The 21,527-nt window shown below is 37.0% G+C and overlaps 1 protein-coding gene and 4 non-coding genes across 5 annotated transcripts in view; all 5 read left to right on the top strand.

The window, feature by feature from the left end:
• The window catches only part of WDR43 (WD repeat domain 43), a 48,210-nt gene that overhangs the window by 15,455 nt on the left and 11,228 nt on the right, over positions 1-21,527 (top strand). The window contains exons 4-12 of the mRNA XM_027850383.1: positions 1,631-1,751; positions 2,943-3,082; positions 6,082-6,184; positions 8,503-8,567; positions 12,106-12,277; positions 12,990-13,073; positions 17,094-17,222; positions 19,293-19,430; positions 21,279-21,365. Of these exons, the coding sequence (XP_027706184.1) occupies positions 1,631-1,751; positions 2,943-3,082; positions 6,082-6,184; positions 8,503-8,567; positions 12,106-12,277; positions 12,990-13,073; positions 17,094-17,222; positions 19,293-19,430; positions 21,279-21,365 (1,039 nt within the window). The remainder of the gene's footprint in view (positions 1-1,630; positions 1,752-2,942; positions 3,083-6,081; positions 6,185-8,502; positions 8,568-12,105; positions 12,278-12,989; positions 13,074-17,093; positions 17,223-19,292; positions 19,431-21,278; positions 21,366-21,527) is intronic.
• On the top strand, positions 2,450-2,532 carry LOC114034797. The gene has a single exon (XR_003568143.1). It is a non-coding gene; the product is annotated as a small nucleolar RNA SNORD53/SNORD92 (small nucleolar RNA).
• LOC114034798 lies at positions 3,610-3,691 on the top strand. Its single transcript, XR_003568144.1, has one exon. It is a non-coding gene; the product is annotated as a small nucleolar RNA SNORD53/SNORD92 (small nucleolar RNA).
• On the top strand, positions 15,530-15,607 carry LOC114034796. Its single transcript, XR_003568142.1, has one exon. It is a non-coding gene; the product is annotated as a small nucleolar RNA SNORD53/SNORD92 (small nucleolar RNA).
• LOC114034795 lies at positions 17,888-17,962 on the top strand. The gene has a single exon (XR_003568141.1). It is a non-coding gene; the product is annotated as a small nucleolar RNA SNORD53/SNORD92 (small nucleolar RNA).

Below are 21,527 nucleotides of genomic sequence, written 5' to 3'. Positions count from 1 at the left end.
CCAAAAAATATCTCTTCCTTTACCCCTCCCCAGAAGGTCATCCCTTTTAAAAGAATAAAAAAGAGAAGAAAAAAGCAGATCCACAAAGTTTTTTTTTGTTTTGTTTTGTTTTGTTTTTTGGCAATTGGGGTTAAGTGACTTGCCCAGGGTCACACAGCTAATAAGTGTCAAGTGTTTGGTCTGAGGCTGGATTTGAACCCACGTCCTCCTGACTTCAGGGCCGGTGCTTTATCCACTGCTCATCTAGCTGTCTCCTAGAAGACTATTCTTGAAGTAAAAGTTGCATTTCTTTTCCCAGGTGTGCTGGTAGCTTGTTCCCTTTTTTCTTTTGCCAGTTAAAATTAAGGAAATTCTTAATCTCATTTGCTTGTTTGTTAATTCTTACTTTTTCCTTCTCAGATTCTAAGTACTTTAGGTAAGATTTTGCCATTTGGTTTGTTTTTCTTGGTGGCTATTAAATTTGTAATTTTCTAAGAAAAAAGGAAGCCTGATTGTTGATATGCTATCCAGCTATTCCTTGAGAAAGTCAGAGAAGTTCTTCATAATTGTTGAAGATACACAAATAACTACTTACATGGGGTTTCCTCATCTTAATGCATTTCACAATGAGAGAGGATTGAGGGATCTTGGGGTGATTATATAGAATATATACTGAACTCAGCTTGTAAAATTGAGAGATAATAAATAAAATATAGTTGGCACTCTGGAGTGAAATAGAGAATCAATTAGTTTAAAAAAAAACATTTTCTTGTAATGAATAGACGCTTAGATAGCATTTTTGAGATGCTCTTGGGGGCGGGGGTGATAATGGTGCTGGACAGTGTGTAAAATTGGCCTAGACTCTTTCAGATAGTTAGCTGGGCAACACCAACTTCTTCAGTCCTGTAGGACCAAATCTGTAAATGACTTCTGTAGGGCATAGGATTTGACAACAAGGTCAGAGTGACCTGAAGTCTAGGAGAGAAAACATAGAAACGTAGCACTGAAAAATATCTTATACTTCAACCCCATTGGTCGACAGATGAGGAAACTGAAGTCTAGACAGGTTTGAGCACTTGCTCAGGGTTACAGAGCTGGGATGAGGCCCTAGTCTCTTGACTCGTAGTCCCATGTTCTTGCACTACCCCCTGATGCTTTCCTCCAGCAGGGGCCTACACCTGGAAATAAGATTAGGAAACATGTTTTCTAAGGAGATGAGAATGCTAGCAGCCACACCAACATGAATCTACCTTGGGCTGAAAGACTGAAAGCTCAGGTTAGTGTGTGACCCAGACATGATTGGGATGGGGCTGATGTCAGGGACAAGAAAAAGAACTAGATTATAGATCACTGGGAGACAGTACCGTGAAGGAATCATCTGCCTGCCCTTCTTAAGCTGCTGAAAGGAGCCACTTCTAGGATTATTTGGACAGGAGCCAGTCAGGTTTTCTCAGGGCTGGGCCTGGGCTGTGCTGGGACAGAATGACAGTGTGCTGGGTCAGTTTTGCTTGTGCACAACTGAACACAAGGTTTGGCTTTCAAGGAACACTGCTTGGCATGAAGCTCTTGGTGGCAACTTTCATTTTTACTGCTTATTACTGCAAAAGAATGAAAATAATCATTTTCTGCAATCTTTCTCTCTGTAATACAGCAAATGGAAAGGTGACATCAGCAGTGTCAGTGCTTTGTGCATCAGCCCTGATGGGAAAATGTTGCTTTCGGCTGGTCGAACTATCAAACTATGGGATTTGGAGACTAAAGAAGTCTATAGAGTGAGTGAGTCAAACTAGGTAGAGGTATAGTAAAAGCACAATAATTCAGACTAATTTGGTAGGAACATAATTTTGAATTAGGGAAAGTATGAATTATTTTTATTATTAACAAAATAATGATGTTCTTATGTTTAAGTACATTGGGTTACTGGAATCAGCTACCAAGGAAATGTTTCCAAATAAGTTTTGATAGCAGTAGAATCAATTAGAATTAGCAGTGTTATTTACACACTGAATTTGGAGTCAGAGGGCCTGGGTTTAATCATAGCCCTGCTGCTTACTCTCTTTGTGATCTGATCAAGTCATAGCCTTTCTGGCCCTCAGTTTCCTCATGTGTAAAATGAGGAGATTGGACAAGATGATTTTCTTGAGTTCCCTTCTAGCTCTGAAGCCTCTGAATCATTTCACTATGACTTTGCTCAAGTCTGTTAGATATAGCTTGTTAAATAGAACAAATATGCACCCTGAAATCTTGTTTTTATTTTAATTTACTTGGTGTTAATTTTTTTTTTAAACAATAGTATAAAGCTAAGTACATGACAAGTTAAATTACTATAGATTTTGATTTAGGTTAGTTTGAATTAATGAGCTTTTACTGTACTGCTAACCACAGATGTTTTGTTTTTTAGACTGAAAACTGTACTGTTACGGATTTTATACTGGTTAAAGACAAAGTTCTTTGGGGTTACTGAGATTTGGTGCTGTGATGATACTAAATTGTGGTTTCAACTTAACTGATAGTCGAATGAGGACATCTAATTCCTTGGCTGTGTCTGAGCATATCCAGTACCCCTTTGATTTTGTGGTAGAACTAAGAAATTGGTTTTCTACTATGAATTGTAAGGAAACATGGGTTGTGGGGAGGACATGTAGGTTATTAAGAAAGAATACTTTGTAGTATTTTATAATTTAGGCAGCTGCCCTATTTCCTAAGAATTTTAAAGAGTTCAGCATAAATACCTTCAGTTGCTTGAGCTATCAAACTGTGGGACTTGGAGAACAAAGAAATCTATAGAGTGAGTAAATCTAACTAGTTCCAAGTATAGTAGTAATTCAAAATAATTGTCTTCATTTAGTTGTGATCACCTGTCCCTATTGTTTATTACAATTTCTGGCTGAAAGAAATATCCGGATTCTTTGGTACAATTGCTTTAGAACCGTCTTTTCCTAATGAAATTTAATTTTCTCTAGCATTTCACAGGTCATGCGACAGCTGTGTCATCACTTATGTTCACAACTATAAGACCTCCTAATGAAAGTCAGCCCTTTGATGGAATTACTGGCCTTTATTTCTTGTCTGGAGCAGTACACGACCGGTTACTTAACGTGTGGTATGTATTTCTTTTCACTTGGAAAAAATTGTTTAAAAACCTTTAAAAAAATGCCACTTGTGGATCTAAAAAGTCTGACTGACTTTGTTCTGTTATGGGGATTTTGTTATGTCTCTCATTTTTATAAGGACCTTCCAACTTACGGGAAGAGGTGATAAAAGAATTTGAAAAAACTTTTAAGTTGGCCGATTTTTCATTAATTTGTCTTTGATGAGGATAAACTCGTTTTCCTCATCCCCAGTCTATTTTTGCTTCTCTGAGTTTTCAAGAAGCTGATCGATAATAAATATTTCTCTATTAAAAAATCTTTATAATTCTGTAAACACACTCCAATAAATACAAATAATGAATCCTAGGAAGTAGTTGCATGTATTACAATTTGCACTATTTGAAGTTGTGATTATGTAAAAGTCAGTAATTTGTTCTAGCTCAGTGGAATTATGCAGTGTGCATCTGAATAATGCAGCCACTTTTCTAGATTCATTTGTGCACTAGATAGGGACCTAGCTATAGGTCATTTTGGATTGGTGCTATGATGACATCCAACTGTGGTTTCCTCAAACCGATAATTGAATGAAGATATTAAATTCCTTGCCTGTGTCTGAGCATACTCATCAATCCTTATTTACAATATTATTATAAACACTTTATATTTTGATTTACCTTCAAACCAGCTTTTTTTAAGACCAAAATTGCTCTGGAATAAGTGGTCATTAACATTTTTTGACTCAGATCCTGAGTTCTTACATTATAAGTTATGTAAAAAGTTTTATGAATTAATATTGACTCCCAGTGTGTTTTAATACTTATTTTTGGATTGTAACTTTCCTAGATGTTTTGAAAACAACATTACTAGAACATAGAAACTAATGTGAAATAGTCTAGATATTTTATAGATGCTAAGTAATTTTACTTATCTCCCCCCAGTTGGGAAATTAAATGGCAGAAATTCTGAAGGATGATGAATAGTTTAGTAATATAAATAGACTGTAAATTATATGTATAAAATAACAGTAGTTTCATGTAATCACAGTGCTTTAGAGTTACAAACACTTAATGTTTATGATTTCATATGATGCTCACAATAGCTTTTGGAGAGAAGTAGCATATTATCCCCCCCTCCCCTTTTTTTTTAATGTAGGATAAATCTTATCCCTATTTTACACATGAATTGGATTTAGGTCGAGATTTGCAGATGATCACTGATAAATAGCAGAGGTAGAACTCAAAACCCATGTCTCCTGGCTTCTATCAAATGTGAACTCATTGAAGAAAGAGACTATTTCCTTTTCGTGTGCCATGAAGCATACATAGCATAGTTTCTGCCTCATTGCAAGTGAGGATTTTTTCAGTCTTTGTGCCTTGTGTTTCTAGAATCTTTCACAGTGCATGACAGATAGATACTTGATAAATATTGTTAACGAATGCTTGTTTATCGATTATAGGTGATGGTTCTGTGTCTGTATCATTATAACTATAGTTCCAGAACCATGACTTTGAATTGAAAATTTTCCTTTTTAGACCTTTTTTACTCTTTAGTTCCTATGTTCTAGTCTTCTGTCTTTCTTCAAAATCATTGGGTAAGCCATAGCAGTCCTTGTTGTTACTGACATTTTTTTAAACTGGGTTGTGAACTTTGGATTGATTTTTATCCCTGAGGTGTACACAAGGACATTGTTTTTGCAGTTGCCAAAGGGGGTGAGCACTTCATATTTTGTTGGTTTTTTTTTTGAGGGGGAGGTGTTTGCAAGGGTTGAGACCATAGTTTTTGGGCTCTTAGGCAGTTAGGTGCCTCGGTTTTAGGGCAAATGAGTAATAAAAATGTCAGCTTTGAAAAACTGTATGAATACTTAGAAATATACCTATGTTTTAAATGTGTGTGTAGTTTATTTTTGGTCTAAGAGGTTGTAACTGTTTAGTGTTATTTCCCTTCATGTTTTATCAAGAATATTTATTATATTTTGCAAATGTCACAGAGTTTCTTTATACCAGAGTTGAACCTTCCTTCATATTAATGAAAGGAAGAACTGGCATCTGTAATATAGACTGGTTAATATCAGACTCTTTCTGTCTATAGGCTTAAATTTGTGAGGGGAGGGAGATGATTTGTTTTTAGGATCTAGGAATCCAAGTAATGAGTTTTGAATATATAGAGATCTCTTTTCTATGAACACATACAAAATTGAATAATATATGTTCAAAATTTTTAGTAATTGAACTGTCAGTATTTGCTTACTAGAGAAGTACAACCTCAGCGTGTATAACCACAAGAAAAAGAACTATTAGATTTGGAGCAAGTGAACTTGGGACAAGTGCTGGTTCTTTTGCTACTTGTTACCTGTGTGGCTTTTGGGAAATCACTTAACCTCTCTAGGTCTCAGTTCCTCATTTATTATTTTTTTAAAGGAACAGGGTGGGCTCAGATGGCCTCTAAGGTCTTTATTTTCAACCAGGCCTAACTCAGATCAGTGCTGTGATTTTGGTGCAAATTTAGAATGCAATTTAGAAGAAACATTTGTGGACCATAAAAATCAATTAAAACTACCATAGAATGACTAAAAAGTATACTGATGCACAGTTAACAGTGCTAGGTTAGGTAAGTATCCCACCTAGTGACGGGAAATCTGCTAAACCTCCAACATCCACTCCACAGAGGCCAGGCCTTTCGTGTCTCAGGTGGCCTGAGTGGACCAGCCCAGCCTGTATAAAACAGATGCTGCTCCTACCATTGTCCTCAGCCCTAAATCTATGTTATGGTCTATGAGATTTTATTGTATAACTATGCTATTGCTCACTATGTCTGCCAAGTAGTATTGATAGATGTTTTCAGTTTTCCCAGGCAACCAGTTTAAGTGATAGAATAGGTTCATTTTCATTTTTATTCCATTTAACTTTGGCTTATTGGTTAATTCTGTGTGGAGTCTAGTAATATGATCTTTCTTTAGATGTTTCCATCTTCTGTGCATCTCACTGGATAAATGCTGGTTTGTGTATCCTAGGCAAGTTCGGTCAGAAAATAAAGAGAAGAATGCAGTGATGTCTTTTACAGTTACTGATGAACCAGTCTACATTGACCTGACTCTGTCAGAAAACAAAGAGGAGGTAAAATTACTGGATAATTTGGTCTTGACTGTTCAGAAATGCTATATCCTTTTTATCCCATTTTGCGAGATGCAGTATGTTAATGGGTTTGTGAGCCATATACAAACCTGAGTGGTGGGAAGGTCACAGTTTTGGTAATGACCAAAAAGAGTGAAGTGTGTGAATCTGTTAAGATTTTTTAGAAAAGTAATAAAATGACTAATGAAATTTTTGAGTAAAGAATGAGGCAGGGGAGGAGGAGGAAAATAGGCATATAATATTCACCTGAAATGTACCAGATGCTATGCTAAGTGCTTTACAAATATCTTATTTGATTTTCACAACAACCCTGGCAGATAGGTGCTAATACTTATTACCCCCATTTTACAGTCAAAGAAACTAATGCAGACAGAGGTTAAGTGACTTGCCTAGGGTCACACAGCTATGAGTATCTGAGGCTGAATTTGAAGTCAGGTCTGCCTGACTCTGGGCTTAGTGCTCTATCTACTGCAAATCTCATTAGAACATTTTGAACTCAATTTAGAATGGATAGTTATTGAAAAAGATTTTATTAACAGGATAAATCCATCTTTTGCTGCATTGCCTGATACTTCATTTGCAGCACAAAATTCCAGAATGTTGAATTTTACTTTGGATGTTCTGGGCTCAAAGATGGTAGCAGTTTCCCTAAAGGTTGCTTAAAATGACATTTTTTCCCAGTATGATCATACCTTACATCACAGCTAGTTTAAATGTCTACTTTAAACCATCTGAGACTGTATATAATTCTGAATTTCAGTTTTAAGGAATGTAGCCAGTGACAAACTTAATGATATCTATGTTAACACTTTTGTTTGAAAAGCATAGACACTATTCTGTACATAACAATCAGAATTAAGAAGCTTAATTTTCTAAGGGCAACCCCCTAGAATTCTGCCTGTTACAGAATGAAAATTTGCCATTTAAAAATTCACATGTTTCTTTGTTTCCCCCCACTTCTCAGTTTAGTAACCTTCAATAAATACAAAATCAACATTTTAGAATGGGCGCGTAAAATTGATCAAGAGGCATGAAATTTATGTAGAATAATTCTGATCATATAGATTATTTAAAATCCAGCCTCTTCATATTGAGGAATCTGAAACCAAGAAAGGGGAAGTGCCTCGTCCAGGGTCACACAGGTAGTAAGTAGCAGAGCCAGGATTGGAACCTGTGTTCTTGACTGCAAATGCATCGAGCTTTCCACTTTGCATACTTGTGTTTAGTTCTAAACCCTTATAATGAAGTAAATTTCTTATTTGTTTACATTCTCATTTGGTACTGTTAAAAAATCAGGATAATATGAAATTTTAAAAATAGTAGGATCTTGATAGTTGTATAATGTTAACTTTATGCCATAGTTTTTCAGGGTCCTCCCATTCTGTTTCATAGAAACATTTTATTATGAAATGAATAAGCTTACTTTGTCTCTGACATCAGATGGTGGGTAGGAGTGATTGAGGTAGCACCTTCTTTTGGTCATTCAGGACACCAGTCCAGGAAGGGAAAACTTATTTTCTTACTCCCACTTTTTCCAATTTTCTTGACTCTCCATATTTAATACAGTGTTCCTGTGAATATTATAAGTAATCCAGCTGACATCTGTTACATTTTAAAATTCCTAGGTTAACAGTGATTTTAGTTTCTTGAACGCACCCCCCCAAAATGTTGCCTATTTCATTTGTTCCCCAAATTTTTACTTAACTCTCTAATATTCCAGGTATATAAATTGCTGATATATATCAGTAAAGGGAGTCTGCAACTTTTTAGTAGTGATGTGACAAAGCCTCATTTTTTTCACTTCTTCCCTTATGGTAGTATCTCCCCACGTGTTTTCTATTCCCAAGAAACCCTGCGAGACCTGTTTACCCAAGCTCCATCTGCAGAATTGTGGCTTTAGTTGTCTTGGAGCTTAGAGACCTGGAATAACCATAAACAGGAGGAACTCATAATGCTTCGGCATACCTTTGCCCTTCACCCCATTTGTGTAGCTATCTCCACAACTCTGGTAATAAAAGTGTTCCTTTGGTGCATGTGCAGAAGTTACTGAGTTGTAGATCACAAATTTTAACCATGTATTACAATAACTAAATATTCCTATAATGATATATTAAAAGTCTGCCTTACTTAGTGTTTTCCCTTCATGATATGGAAAGCCCCTGTTGAATTTATAGTTTGGAGGAGGTATAGATGTTTGGGAATAATTAGTTTGTGGCAGACAGTACATTAATAAATAATGTAAATTGTTGAATGTTTGATTCCAATTAGAATAATCAGTGCATTCTGACTTACTCCTTTAGCCTGTAAAGTTAGCTGTTGTTTGCAGAGATGGACAAGTCCATTTATTTGAACACGTATTAAATGGGTAAGTTAGAATTTTTCAAATGGGAATTTGTTTTTCTTTTCCTGGCTCCTTGCTATTACATTTCTTACCTATAGTCTATTGGCATTTGTGTCATTCTGTTTTTGTGTGTTTCCCTTTAATTGTTCTCAAGTTTTTATCAGGTGTGTGTTCTATATCTACCAGATTATAAGTTTTAGTATTCATATTCCTCTAGTCATAGAACTAGCAGAGTGTTTGTTTTTGCTCATGATTGCTGGTCAAAAAATAATTTAGAAGAGCCCACAATGATTATTGTTAATCTTCTTTTCTCCTCAAACATCCATCTCATTACCCTTCTCATAAGGCCTTGCCTCCTGATTTACTGAGAATGAGCCTTTCTAACATTGTAGTAGTGGTTATAGTAGCTAGAATTTATATAATAACAGATAGTGTTTATATAGTGCCTTAAGGTTTGCAAAGTGCTTTACAATATCTGCTTTTATGCTTACAACAATCCAGGGAGATAGGTGCTATTTTTACCCCATTTTACAGAAACTTAAGCCCACACAGGTTAAGTGACTTGCCCTGGGTCACATAGTCATTAAGCATTTGGAGCTGGATTAAGGATCTGAGGCAACTCCCATCCTTTGTTTCTGTAAATTTTTGTTTAGTCAGTTTTTTTTTTCCCATTTGTGTCTGACTCTTTGTGACCCTGTTTTGGGGTTTTCTTGTCAAAGATATTTCCATTTCCTTTAGCTCATTTTACAGTGGGGAAAACTGTGGCAGACAGGGTTAAGTGACTTGCTTGAGTCTTCCTGATTGCAAGCCCAGTGATCTATCTACTGCAACACCTAGCTGCCCTTTGTTTCTCTCTCTAAATATATGTGTCTTAATCAGTCCTTTTCTAGTCTTGGAGGATAAGACCTTCCTTTCTGAGATTAACTGCTTTGTCTGTGCTCTTATTCCTATCCAGGCCCTCTCTTGTGTCTGTTCCATTAACTATTCTCAGCATATGCATTTCTAGTTTTCTCAGCTATTGTCTTTTACTTAGGATTCTTCTATTCCCTCCTGTGTGGATCTTCCCCCCACTTCTCAGTTGTGTGTGCCCTCTCCCCCCGCCCCCAAAAAAAGAAAGCCAACTTCCTTTTACCTTAAAAAAATTCTTTAAAATTATTTATGCTTTTTGATTTTTCACTGTAATTATTTTTTCTCTTTTTTAAAAAAATTGTCTGTCCCTCCTACTACTCTTCCTCACCATGGGTTTCCTTTGTTCCTCCTTGAGTAAACACAAAAAACACACCCATCAATGCATAACTGCATAGTCCAACAAAACACATTCCCACATCAGCCTTGTCTCTTTCAGCATCTTAAGTTTATCACCTCTTTGTTAGGGCTTAAGTTGTGTTTCATCTTCATTCTTTTAGACTCATGATTTGTCATTGCATTGACCAGAGTTTCAAAGTCTTTCCTAGTTGATTTTTTTCTAAAATGGTATTGTATAAATTGTTCTACTACCTATTCACTTTGCTCTGCATCAGTTCACAGAGATCTTCTCAGTTACATCTGAAAGTGTCCCATTTCATAAGTTCTTATGCCTCAGTTTCCTCATCTGTCAAATGAGCTGGAGAAGGAAATGGCAAACCACTCCAGTATCTTTGCCAGGAAAATCCCAAAAGGGGTCACGAAGAATTGGACATGACTGAAACAACTGAACAAGAAGAACAAAATTGTATGCCTAGGTCACAGGGCACAAACATTTCAATAACTTGATGCATATGGTTTCAAACTGATTTCTAAAATGGCTGGACCGATTCATAGCCTCTCCAGCATTTGCATTTTCTCATCTTCTGACCTCTTTGCCAGTCTGGTAATTGTGAGGTGGTACCTCAAAGTTGTTTTAATTTGCATTTCTCTCTTAGTGATTTAGAGCATTTTTTTTGTTGTTGATAGCTTGATTTTTTTCCTTTTGAAAACTGCTTGTTGATATACTTCCACCGTAATAATCTGGATTTATTACTTTGGCTTTCTGCTGCACACTCACTGCTGACTCTTTTCAGCCTGGTTGTGTGTACACACACACACACACACTCTTTCTCTCTCTCTCTCTCCCCCTCCCTCTCCCTCTCCCTCTCCCTCTCCCTTTCCCTCTCCCTCTCTCTCTCTCATGTATTCTCTCTTACCAAATCTAGTACCCTCTTCTCAGTCTTCATCCTTCTTCTTGTTGTTTTTTTAACAGTATTTCATACTTTTGATTATACTCTCTTTAGTATTAATATACTCCTTCATACTTGTCTTCTGTAAAATGGCACTCTCTTGTCCTCTTTTTATTTCTTTTCAGTCTTCTTCTTATCTCCAAAATGTGCATCTCCTAAGGCTGTAGTTACTGCCTGTGCAGATGACTCCACAATCCATATATCCCTTTCCTTAGCCTCTCTGGAGCTCTTCTTATTCATTTCTGTGTGCCTTCTCTTACCTATATCTAGAGGTTTTGTGAACACCACATAACTCAATGTGTCTACAGACAAGCTCCTCTTTTAGCTGTGCCTTAAACTTCACTCAGCCTTCTTTCCTTTAATATCACTTTCTGTTGGTAGCTCCTCTATTTTGTCATTGAACCAATATTTGACTCTTTTTTCTCTTCCCCCCTTTCCCTCATCCAATTAATCTTCAAGCTTATGGTTTCTGATTCTGTGGTGTTTCCTATACCTGGGTCTTTGCTCTCCCACTGTAGTTGGTTCAGGCCTTGCAATCACCTTCATGTGGAGAATGGCCATCCTATCTTCCTTCCATCTCTTTGAGGATTTCTCTGTATTTTACCAGTTTATTTATCAAGCCTTCCTGATCCCCTCCTTCACCTTCTCCTGTAAGCAAGAAGTCATCTCCCTAAAATTTGTCTGGGCATCTTGTATATACCTCTCTTTGGCATTTCTCATATTTTGCCTTATATCATACTTAGTTTGTCTATTATATTCTGTCCACCTTTTGTTAAATTATAAATTCTTTGAAGGTCGTGACCTTTCTTTATTTGCATTTATTGGATTGTGCACAGTGTTTTGCACATGGTAGATAAATTTTTTTGAATTGAATTGTGGTTATGTACCTAAAATGAAAACCTTTAAAGGGAACAAGAAATTGTATTAGCTTGGTTTTGGATTTACAAGATGTCCCCACAGAGGAGCATTAATTAGATTCCTGTGTTTTTATGATGCAGTTTGGTCTTAAGTTTTCATAGTGCATCCCACACACTCTTTCTTGGTTTACTTATGGAACAACCTGCACGGTACCTGTGTGGATCTGTAAACCTTGTAAACAGTGACTCTGTTCCTTTGTTTTGTAGAGGGTGGTAGAGAAGGTTGGTGTAATTGTGATAGCCATAGACTATGCAGATAGCTTATGAGCACGAGTATATTCAGTGTACCCTCTCCATCTGGTTTCTACCTTGTTTAGGGCATTTTAGTATTCTGGGTTATGATTCCCTTCTCTGCATTCTAATAAGGTGATTCCTATAGTAAGTTTGAACTTGCTACTTAAATCTCAAATGATTTGATCACATGTGAGGTTTTTTTTTTTCCATTTCTAGATACTGCAAAAAGCCTTTGACTTCGAATTGCACTATTCAGATTGCAACATCTGGGAAAGACAAAGAATCAACACCAACACCTATCCCAATTCTAGCAGCAGCTTTTTGTTCAGACAAGCAATCTTTGCTACTTGTATATGGCAGTCATTTGCAACCAGCTATTGAAAGAGTGGTAGGTAGATAACTAGATGCTTCTTTTGAATAACTAATATAAAACTGTGTATTTAAGGGTGAAGAAGATTTTAATGTGGTGTTTTGTTCTGTCTTGTTGGTTTTTAAAAGGTTATTTTCCAGTACCTACCTGAAAGGTAGCTTTTTTGAAGTGGGGGAGGGGATCTTAAATTGGATTAGTGGAGAGTTTATTGTGGAATTTTATCTCTGGGTGTAGTGCTAGCATCCATTGAATTTCAGTGAATGGCCATATAATGGATAATGTAATGATTTAATCTTTTTAATTCCTTAAGTTTCTTTGAAGACTTCTGATGAGTTGTTATGAGCATGCCATTATTACTAGAGTACTTTTAAAAATTCATGTCTGGTAATTGTATATGGTGGCTATAGTACAAGTCCAGAACCTGTTATGTTTCTTATTAATGTTACATACTTGTATATAAGAGAGAGGAGGATGTGAAGACATATGGGTCTTTGAGCGGCAAAAAGGAGATTTCTTTGTAAATTGAACTCATTAGCATTAAGAAGGTTCTTTAAAGTCCATAATTTTTAATGATCAGAACACAAATTGCTTTTAGAAGACATATCCCATCTTCTAATATATGCACATTTTGTGTGTGTATTTATACATTGGTATATGTGTTTAAATTTTTTGTGACTGTGTTTGATTATGGTGTGTCTGAAATTAATTTTTTACTTTTTACCTGTTCTAGTCTTTGAACTCCAGAGAACCCCATATGTGTCTGATAAGAGATGTCAATTGTTGGACTCCAAAAATAGGAATAGCTGTAACAAAGGTGAGTCAGTGTGGTGCCAGTTTTGGTAACAGGTTTAGATAAACTATTTAATGAATCAGTCTGTCATAATCATTGATTCTTTATTATATGTTGGGTATTCCATTAGTTGTTGGGAGCACAAATACTAGGAATGAAACTATCCCAATTCCATTTGGTGATACCACTCCTGATTCACAGGAGAAAGTGAACTCTATAGCCCTACCCTTCCCTAACAGACTGAACAGTTTCCCAAACCCTGTTTATCTGTCATTTGCCCATATTAATCCATTCTTGGCCACATGAGAGCAAACTATCCCCAACACCACCCCCACAACCTCCCCCACCCCATTTTCCTCTCCCATCCTTCTAAGCCTTACTCTACACATGTCCCCTGCCTCTCACTGAAAGTGAGCTTTCCTTCTTCCCTTCGCACTTCTTCCATTCACTAGCCCTCACTGGGAATACCCAGCTTCCCCATGGCAACACCTCCTCCCTGGTCTACTCTACCACTGCCCTGAAACTTCACTCAGAACCCACCTATCATGACGGGGTGGGGGGAGTTTTTGCTCCGTGGCACATCCAGAGTTTTCTTTTACTGCCCTCACTTAGCTTCCCTGCCGACCCTATCTTCCCCTACTCCCCCACCCCCCTCCAAACCTCACTTTTTCTGTTGAAGACAACACTGCCCAGGACTCCTGGGTTTGTAACTTTGATATTATCTTGAACCCAGCTCTTCTTCCACCTCCCATATCCAGTCACTTGCCACATTGTGCCATTTCTGCCTTCTCAGCTTCTTTGAAACCTGATCTCTTTTGTCACAGCTGCCTTCTTGGTTCAGGTCCTCATCATCTCTCACTTTGATTATTTCAGTGGCTGCTTAATCTTTCTGCTTCAGGTCTTTTCTTGCTCCATTGACTTCATTATGCACACTGCTTCTATGTTTCTTAAGTGCAGGTCTGTCTATGTGACTCCCCTCCTCAATCAACTCTAGTGGTTCCCAATTGGCCTCTAAGATAAATTTTAAGTCCTTTCATTTAGCTTTAAAAGTTCTTTAAAATCCAGCCCCACTCTGTCTGTTTGAGCCTCAGTGACATAGTCTGTCTTTCCCTCTGTCCTCCGCAGTGCTCTTCATCTCTGTCTGGCCTCCTCCCCAAGCAACCCTGACATACACAGCCTTTCCTGACCTAAGGCATTTCCTCCCTCTTTGACTACTTTGTATTCATTTGTATTTGTTCTTAATACAACTTTTGTCTTTCCTGTTAGTGTAAGTTCCTTCCCAGCAGGGAGTCTTTCATTTTATTTGTGTTTACCATGGCCTCCCCTAGTGCCTGGCAGGAATATGCTGGCTACTTGTTGGGTAGCTGCTCCATTTGCATAGTGTATAATCTGTTCTTTGCCTTCATGCCATTCAGTACAGCATCTCGGTTAATATTCCAGTAGCCACTCATCTCAAGTAGTTGTTGCTGGAGTGAACCTGGAAACTCAGTTGAACCTAAGATCTGTACTCAAACTACCTGCTTTTGTTCTACTGGGTAATAATCAAAAGACAACTTGCAATTTACATTTTCTACGTCACTGATTACTTCAGCATATGCCATATACTTTGAAATGCCCTCCATTTTCGTAAACTTTTGATGTTTTCTGGGTTTTATCCCTGTGATTAAGAGAGGATTTCATATTTATGCTTTACAAGGGTCATTAGAAGTAACCTCAATATTTTAATTTTTAATTTTGTAAGATATCTTTTGACATATTAACCCTATATAGCATGGCTTGTCTCATTCCTGTTTCAAAGGTTTTTGAGTTGCTATATTCCTAAAAATTATTGAAAGAGAAGAACCCCTCCAATTCTACACAGGAGTGTCCATAACTTAGAGTAATTTTTCTTTAGGCAAATATTAATTGTTCAGTTACCTTGGGGAAAAAACTGCCCAAACTATATTGGGTAAATTGAGGCTATTATTCTAGGTTAACTTAATGGATCAAGGCATTATGTGAGGGGCAGCTAGGTGGTTCAGTGAATAAAACACAGGCCCTGGAGTCCGGAGGACTTGAGTTCAGATCCAGCCTCACATTAGTAGTTGTATGACCCTGGGCAAGTTACTTGACCCTGATTGTGGGCCAGTACCACCCCCTTCTTTTGCCCCCTCCCCACAAAAAAAAGATGTAATTGGATTGTATTAGGGTTAAAGATACTTTTGTGATTTTTTTTTTCCTGTATGATGAGTATAAATGTGAATAAGTAAATGTTGCAGGTCCATCTGAAAATACTCATCTTTGAGAAAAGATGATAAAGATATTGTCCAATGAATTATTAAAGTCATTGTAGATTTTAATTTGCTGATAATCCCTTGATTTGGAGAATAAAAAAGGTAAAGAGCATGACACTCTTGTTTTTGATTACAAATTTGAGGCTAATGATGAAGTAAAATCAGTTTGGTATACTTCAGAAAAAACAAAACCATAAGAGCTGGGAGTTGCTGTGATGACCTCCATTTGGTTTCGCTTGTGGCTGAGTTTCATAGGTGATGCTTTTCTCTTGGCTGTCTGAGCTGTCCTGGCATATCAGTTAGGTAGCTTTGGTGAAATAATCAGCTATGTTTTTAAATGGTAAGTTTTATAAAAGGAGATTTATTGCATTTTTCCTTTTAATGTAGTGATGCTTCTTGAAAATTCTTTATAAACTAAATTAGTAGTAGAATTAAGAATTAAGTTTGATAAATATGTAGTTTTATGGTTGAGAAACTTGTTTGTAGGCAAATTAATTAAAATATACATATTTCTCTGGTAAAATCAATTTGTCATCTAATTTAAATCTTCAATCAAGGTTAGATTTTTAAAAAATCTGTTAGATTGGGAAGAAACTAATGCCATATTATTTAAAAAAAATTTTTTTTATTAATTTGATTCATCAACAATCACTTCCATAAGCTTTTGTGTTTTAAATTTTTCTCCCTCTTCCCAATGCAGCGTGCAATCTGATGTAGGCTATACAAATACATTCCTATTAAACATATTTTCCCATTAGTGATGTTGTAAGGAAGAATTCGAGCCAATAGGAGGAACCATCAGAAAGAGGAAACAAAACAAAACAGAAGAAAAAAATAGCAAATAGTATGCTTTGATCTGCATTCAAACTCCATAGTTCTTTCTTTGGATTTGGGTAGCATTTTCCATCATGAGACCTTTGGAGATGTCTTAGATCCTTGCGTTGCTGAGAAGGGTTAAATCTGTTAATGTTAGTCATTGCACAACGTGGCTGTTACTATGTACAACATTCTCTTGGTTCTGCTCACTTCACTCAGCATCAGTTCATATAAGTCTTTCCAGGTTTTTCTGAAATCCGCCTGCTCATCATTTCTTATAGCACAGTAGTATTCCATTACATTCATATACCACAACTTGTTCAGTCATTCCCTGATTGATGGGCATTCACTCAATTTCTAATTCTTTGTCACCACGAAAAGAGCTACTATAAATATTTTTGTTCATGTGGGTCCTTTTCCAATTTGTATAATCTCTTTGGGATACAGCCCTAGAAGTGCTATTGCTGGGTCAAAGGGTATGCACATTTTTATAGCCCTTTGGGCATAGTTCCAAATTGCTCTCCAGAATGGTTGGATCATTTCACAACTCCACCAACAATGCATTAGTGTTCCAATTTTCCCACATCTTCTCCAACATTTTTCATTTTCCTGTTTTGTCATGTTAGCCAATCTGATAGGTGTGATGTGGTATCTCAGAGTTGTTTTGATTTGCATTTCTCTAATCAATAGTGATTTATAGCATTTTTTCATATGACTATAGGTGGCTTTAATTTCTTCATCTGAGAACTGCCTGTTCATATCCTTTGATTGAAAATGTTTTTAGAGAGAGTCTAATACATATTGAATTTAGGTCAAGTAGCAGACATTTGTGGTATATCTCACCCATTTTGTGATGCATGTCACCATTATTCCTGATTTACGCTTGTCTGAGGTGAGTAATTGAGTCATGTGGTTTTTTTCCCCATTTCTCTTAACACTGTTTCCAATTCTATAGGTAAGAACACCCATGATGAACTCTGAGGCCAAAGTTTTAGGCCCTGGGATTCCTGGACATCATGCAGCCATCAAACCTACATTGGAGACAGAGAAAACGGAAAGCAAAAGGAGATTAAAGGAGAAGGAGGTAATTGAAGTGAGGGATATCAAATGGTATGGGTCATCCAGGTGATTCTTCATTTAATTTAAAGTGACAGATTTTGCAAAGAATGGCACATTCGTCCAGTTGTCAGTCATTGCTTTTGTTGCCATTGAAGCCTTCAAAGAGGCTGATGGCACCTTTGCTACCACATACTATGTCTAACTTGTATTAATTAGGTTATTTGTTCTGTTTGTTTATTCCATTAAGACAGTGGGAGGTGGTATCATACTTAATTAGCATTTAAGTCTTAACCCTTTAGAAGTTTGTCAGGCTGTTGTTGCTGTTTTATTTTCCTTTATGAGTGTAGTGCCAAAAAAAGTAGAAAATGACCCTTGCTTTGGACCACTTTTGGGTTAGAAATATAAATCTTTAGTTTTTTTGTGTTTTTTTTTTTGTTTTGTTTTGTTTTCTTAGTGAGGCAGTCAGGGTTAAGTGACTTGCCCAGGGTCACACAGCTAGTACGTGTCAAGTGGTTGGTCGGAGGCCGGATTTGAACTCGGGTCCTCCTGACTTCAGGGCCAGTGCTCTATCCACTGCGCCACCTAGCTGCCCCTTTAGTTTTTTCTTGACACATCAGCTAGAAAGGAGTATATATGCATAATCGTTGTCAGAATGTTTCATGTGCTACAGAACTAAATAAAAGCCAGTACTTGCTGTGATGATTTCAATCTGGTTTCGCCTTTTGCTGAGATCCAGTGATGCTTTTCTCTTGGCTGTCTGAGCATGTCTGGCATTCAGTCATAGGATCATAGATTGAGAGCCTAAAGGAACTTTAGTCCAGCCTTCTGATGTTGGAGTGCATCAGGGCACAGTCACAGAGAAGTTGAATAATCTGCCTGGGATCATAGAGCTAGTGCTTAATTAGGATTTGAACTCAGGCCTTTCTGACACCCATTTTAGGGCTCTCTCATCTACTCCATGATACAACGTTAAGTTCATATTGTATGCAGTCCCATAGCTAGAGCCAGGAATCCAAAGAAGATGAAGACATGATCCTTGCCCTGAGGTGCAACACAGACAAAGTGCTCTGTACAAAACAGGTCTGAAGTGAGTGGTACAAAATACTCTTTTTGGTGTGTAAGGAAGAAGGAGGCATGATTTCTTAGTTGAGTAATCAAAGAGACAAGATTTATAGAGGAAATAGGAACATGTAAGCTATATCATGAAGAATGTGTAGCTTTTCAAAACACATAGATTCAGATAGATACATATATACAAATATGCATGCATACCATATATATATGTATGATAGCAGTCAATTCAATTGAATATCAGTTCAGTTCTAGAGGCTTTTGTTGGCATGTAGAATACATAGAGAGTATTGAGATGGAAAACTTTGTTCCTACAATAACTTCAGATGTGGAGTACCTTGGATACCTGGCTAAGTAGTTTAGATTTTATTTGCAGTCAGTTTCATTTGCCTAAATTTTAAAAGTGTTGAATAGACTAATGGCTGACCTGATCAGATCTGCTTATAAGTGAAATGAATTTACCAAGTAAGGATTAGAGAGAATTGAGGTTGGAATCATTATTCTAAGAAGGTAATCATGTATCAGGCAGGTGGTAATGGGATGTGAGTAGAATACAGGGCAGGGAATAGAAGTAGACACGTGAGTTGTTTTAGAGTTGTTAGTATCAATACAACTGAGAAATTGAGTGAAGGACCATCAGGGACCTACTTTTTTCAGTTCATAAATATTAATCTTTGGAGAATGTAACTAATAGTGTTTCTTCTGTAAAGCACATTGAGTCATCCCTTTTTGCACACTGTGATCATAGTTCTACTCTAACAAGAAAAATGTATATTATGGGTGCTGTTTTTTGTCCCAAGCACTAGCCATTATAGTGGATTTTTAGTACAATAGGAAAGAGTTGTTTTATTTTTTTTCATGAGGGAGGGAGAGGTGACAATTGCCCATTATTAGCTCTTGGATCTGAGCACAAGGACATAGGATAATCATATGGCAACATTGTATTCTAGTGTGTGGCTGGCTGCATATGCATAATAATGGAGTAGTTCAATGTGCTTTAACCACAGTGTTTTTATTTATTCAGCAAGTTAGCATTGAAGAGCGATTGGGAGCAATGGACATAGACACCACGAAAGAAAAAAGAAAAGGGGACCTGAAGGCGGACAGCTACCCTGTTCTTCTGGTGCAGGGCCTAGAGAGCAACGACTGCTATATGCTCAATGTAAGGGTCACTTGTTGGTTTTGCATAGATCTGAAATGGTAACACAATTGCCAGTGATTCATGAACTCTTTCGTGATTCATGACATCTTTCTTTTGGGGTCGTATCCTCTACCTCTATAAAATATTTTGGTTGAGACAAACTAGTGTATGTGATATGATAATTTGGCACATCTACATGTGTGTCTGTATGTACTCAAACGTGTTTTAAGAGATTAGATTGTATAATTCTTTGACTGATTCAGCCGATAATCCATGCTGGCCTTTTCATCCACATTCTCCATAGAGGAGCTACTATCTAGTGTTGTAGAAGCTTTCTTCCCATGACTTTTTAATGTCTCACAGACTCTGGTGCCATGGTGGGGAGCAGGGATGTCATGTCCAGATGTCCTTGTCTGTGCTACATGACCAGTTTATTACCTTATCTAAAGATATTTCCAGAGTACTTTAAATTTAAAAAAAGGGGGGGGAGTGCAATGTGGATGTGGGGGGATATGTGTGTGTGTGTGTGTGTGTTCTGAGCATATGATGGTCAAAGCATGATGGCATGCCTCTTTTCTATGTAGAGATTACCCAAGGGGATGCAATTTCTTGTATAATATTTCTAGTTTCATTGTATAATAATACTTTAGCTTTTAGTAACTTAGACTTTTTATCCTCTTTGTCATTTAAGTGAATTTTCAGAGTTTACTGCATTGTGTTAATTATATCTTTTTCTGAGGAAATCTAATGATGTTAATTATTTTAATATTTTTAAAATAGTGGTTTTTCAACTGTAAGTTGGACTAATTTTCAGTCATGTAATGAGGTTTTTCTCTACAGTAAAATACTTATATTCACAGAGTTTTATTTTTACCAATTAGCTAGAGTTTTCGCATGAGCACTATTCTGGTCAGTAGATCTGGATTCTCAAATCTCACTGTGTGACTTTAACCTGGGTTTTGGTGTCTTCATCTGTAAAATGAGAGAATTAGACTAGATGTCCTCTGAGGACAAGTCCAACTGTACGAATCAATTAGTAAACATATATTAAGTGCCTGCCATGTGCCAGGCATTGTGCTAAGCACTGGGGATACCAGAAGAGGCAAAAGACAGCCTGCCCTAAAGGAGCTTACCCTCTAATAGGGGAGACTACATGCAAACAACTATGTACAAGTGAGTAATATACACAATAAATAGGAAATAATTGATAGAAGGCACAGGAATTATGAGTAGTTGGGAAAGGATTCCTGTAAAAGGTGTTAAGTTGGGACTTAAAGCAAGCCAGGGAGGTCTGTAGGCAGAGTTGAGGAGAGAGAGCAGAAGACTGGAAAGGTAGGAGGGAGCTAAGTTAGGAAGGGCTTTGAATGCCAGAGAGAACATTTTGTACTTGATCCTGGAGGCAGTCAAGAGCCACTGGAGATTACTGAGTGGATCTTTGACCCTGTAATCCTGTGAGATATTGTGAAAGTAGTGAACTGAGTCTCAGGAAGGTTGAAGTGGCTTGCCTTTAGTCACACACCTGGGAAGATCCCGTCCCAGGACTTAAAGCCAGGTCTTGTGATTGCAAATACAAGGCACTTTTTCATCTTTAATGGGGAAATTTTTTTTATGTTTTGTAAAGAAAAAGTTATTTGTTGAAAAACTGTAATCAAAATATATTTCCTCTTCATCCTAAAAACTAAAGCTTTCTCATTTTCAGTTGGTCACAGTATAGCAATTAAGTTGTCTTGCCCTCATTTATTTTTGTTGTTAAGGGTTCCTTACAGGGTTTTCCTTTTAGGTTTAAAATTTAGTAGCATCCTTTTTACCCACTAACTTTGTGTCCTTACTGGCTGTATTACTGGATAATTTTCTATCCTTTACTTACAGAAAGTACTTCAAACAAGAAAGGATACCTTAATAAGAAACACAGTGTTAAGGATTCCAGTATATGCTGTTATTCCTTTATTGAATGAGGTAAGAGAACCTTCTCGTATATAAGACCAGGCATGTTTTATTTTCTCCTACAATTCTTGAACCATTTTGTTTAGTACTGTTTCCTAAAAAGATTACCTTTCAGAACACAGCAGTTGTGATTTGCACAGTCACACTACCTAGTGAGTGGCAGGACTGGGCCTC

Source organism: Vombatus ursinus, unplaced genomic scaffold (assembly GCF_900497805.2).
Source record: "Vombatus ursinus unplaced genomic scaffold, bare-nosed wombat genome assembly UNPS02009062.1, whole genome shotgun sequence".
Taxonomy (NCBI): domain Eukaryota; kingdom Metazoa; phylum Chordata; class Mammalia; order Diprotodontia; family Vombatidae; genus Vombatus; species Vombatus ursinus.
This window is presented reverse-complemented; position numbering and strand designations above follow the sequence as displayed.